This window comes from Acyrthosiphon pisum, chromosome X (genome assembly GCF_005508785.2).
Source record: "Acyrthosiphon pisum isolate AL4f chromosome X, pea_aphid_22Mar2018_4r6ur, whole genome shotgun sequence".
Taxonomy (NCBI): domain Eukaryota; kingdom Metazoa; phylum Arthropoda; class Insecta; order Hemiptera; family Aphididae; genus Acyrthosiphon; species Acyrthosiphon pisum.
In genome coordinates, this window is record NC_042493.1 from 29,778,349 (window position 1) to 29,780,920 (window position 2,572).

Below are 2,572 nucleotides of genomic sequence, written 5' to 3' on the forward strand. Positions count from 1 at the left end.
CCCCCCCCCCCGAAAAATAAAAATAATTATTAATAAAAGTTGTACACAACATAATATATATATGGAACTTGATTAGGCTAGGTTCATATGGTGTCTTTGTATCGCTATCGTGAAACACGCTCATTGTTTCGTGTCATGTGAGCGATTTAGGTACATAGGAAATCCGTATAGGTACCCATAAATACGCGCAATTGACCGGAGCGCGTGTACGATAACACATCGGCTATTGTACTTTATCTCCGAACTTCCGATATCATATATTGTGTTCCATGTAGCCACGTAGAAATGTCTTTAAGAGGGAAAACTGATTCAGGACGTATAAATGTAGACGAAGAAGTGAAAACTGGTGGTAAATTTCGTGAACTACTCAAATTTAGAGTGAAAGCTGGAGATGAAATTTTAAAAAAACATTTAACTGAAGGGAGTTCAAATGCACAATTTACAAGTGCTAAAGTACAAAATCAATTAATAAATATTTGTAGTGATATTATATCAGAAAAAATAGTTGAGAAAGTTAACCGGGCTAAGATATTTTCAGTTATGGCAGATGAAACTACTGACGTCTCTAAACAAGAGCAAATGTCTCTATGTATCCGTTACATTGATCCGGATTTGACATGCCCTTTAATTCGAGAAGATTTTTTAAAGTTTGTAGTTGTTTCTGATTTAAGTGGCCAAGGTCTAGCAAAAACTATTATTGAAAATTTACAATCGGCCGGTATTAACTTAAACTTTTTAATTGGCCAGAGTTATGATGGAGCGGCTTATATGAGTGGTCATTTGAATGGTGCTCAAGCTGTAATACGTAAAAAATATCCAAAGGCATTATTTGTCCATTTCAGTGCGCACTCTCTTAATCTTGCAATCAATGATGCTTGTAAGATAACTGTTGTCAGAAATACTGTGGGTAGTGTATCGTCAGTTTGTAATTTTTTTCGAGGGTCAGCTCAACGCACTGATGTTTTAAAAAAGCATGTGATAAATCATTTTCCAAGTAGTAGATAATAGACATACAGTACTGTTATCGATGTGTGAAACTGGCGAAGATCGGTTAACTGGGTTAGCTCTTTTTTCAATTCAAAAAGAAATTAACGTTGATCCAAATGAAGTGGTGAGAAGGTTCGCTTTAATACCTCGAAGACAAGGATTCATTCTATGATTTTTTTTTTTTATATTATCTAATATCTAATATTTATGACGAGTGATATAAAATGTATTTTAATGTATTATAAATTATTATTATTTTTTTTTTTTTAATATTACTATTGAATAATATGACACGATATCTGACATATGTATATTATATGAACATTTTATATATATACTTAAAATAGGTACGTTATTAAAAATTTTAAACCCCTCCCGAAAAAAATTTCTAGGCACGTATGTACGTACATATTATATTGGTAGGTATAGGCACTAAGAAATGGGTTAATTAATATACTAACTAAAAATACTATAATATACTAACTTAATTAATATAGATGACTAACCCACGTGTTTCATACTTTATTATTTTAACATCGAAAAATCCAATGAATACTTATTTTTTTAATCTCAATGTTTTTGTTTCTGTACCTATATAACTATATAAGTTAAATTATTCGTTATGCAATTGTGTTTGAAGTCTATACAGTATAAGCATCAGCTTAGGTATTAGTCACTAGGGCTTAAAATATGATTTAGCATGGACTATATTATTATTATTTATTAGGTACTTCTTAATAATAAAAATAAAATATATTATGTACAACACTATAGTGTCTATATAGTGTATTATTATTCTTAGGTATATTAACAGTTTTATTTTAATTATTTTTACTGATCATTTATTATTTGTTCACACGCAAATACTGAAATACACAATAATAAATTACCTTCAATATTACTACAATAATGAGCCAATATAATATAGTATATTTGTATACATGTATAATATAATTAGGTATCATAATACATTTAAGTAGACCGTAGAGCACTTATCTGCTATCCATATGACTATATATTAATAATAATATCTATACCTACAACCTACTACAAACATATTGTAGAGAGTTTATTTGGGCCATAATATTGTGTTATACATGTATAGCATATATTATATGCAGGATTGTGCATTATCTTTTTTAGGTAAATAAAACTGTTATCTGCAGATAATTAGATAATATTTTTAAAAATTTCACTTGATTTTTCCTGTTTTTTCTATAACCTTTAATGAGGGCTCGTAAACTTTATAATAACGTTATGATCATAACGTTATATTTGACAAAATACGATTGAAATTTGTAAACGTTATTATACGGAAAGCGATAATAAATAATTATTAAATACCTACCACAAAACAAAACATTACGATTAATAAAATATATTATATATCATTGAACGAAAAATAACGCAAAACAAAATAGTTTAAAATGTATTTATTTAAAAGGTCTATTGGTTTCGTAGAAAGGTTTATTTCATGCAAACAATCTAAGAATCTAAAGGCACGTCCAGACGGAGCAGCTTTTGCTGTGCCCCGGGCCCCGCGCTCTCACTACAATTGGACAGGCCCCGCTTTCATAGATACAAT

General features: G+C 29.5%; 1 protein-coding gene across 1 annotated transcript; it reads left to right on the forward strand.

Annotated features, from left to right (window-relative positions):
* Positions 1-285: 285 nt before the first annotated feature.
* Positions 286-1,005, forward strand: LOC103310544 (zinc finger MYM-type protein 1-like). Its single transcript, XM_008189174.1, has one exon. The coding sequence runs from the start codon at positions 286-288 to the stop codon at positions 1,003-1,005; it is 720 nt and encodes a 239-aa protein (XP_008187396.1).
* The last annotated feature ends 1,567 nt before the right edge of the window (positions 1,006-2,572 follow it).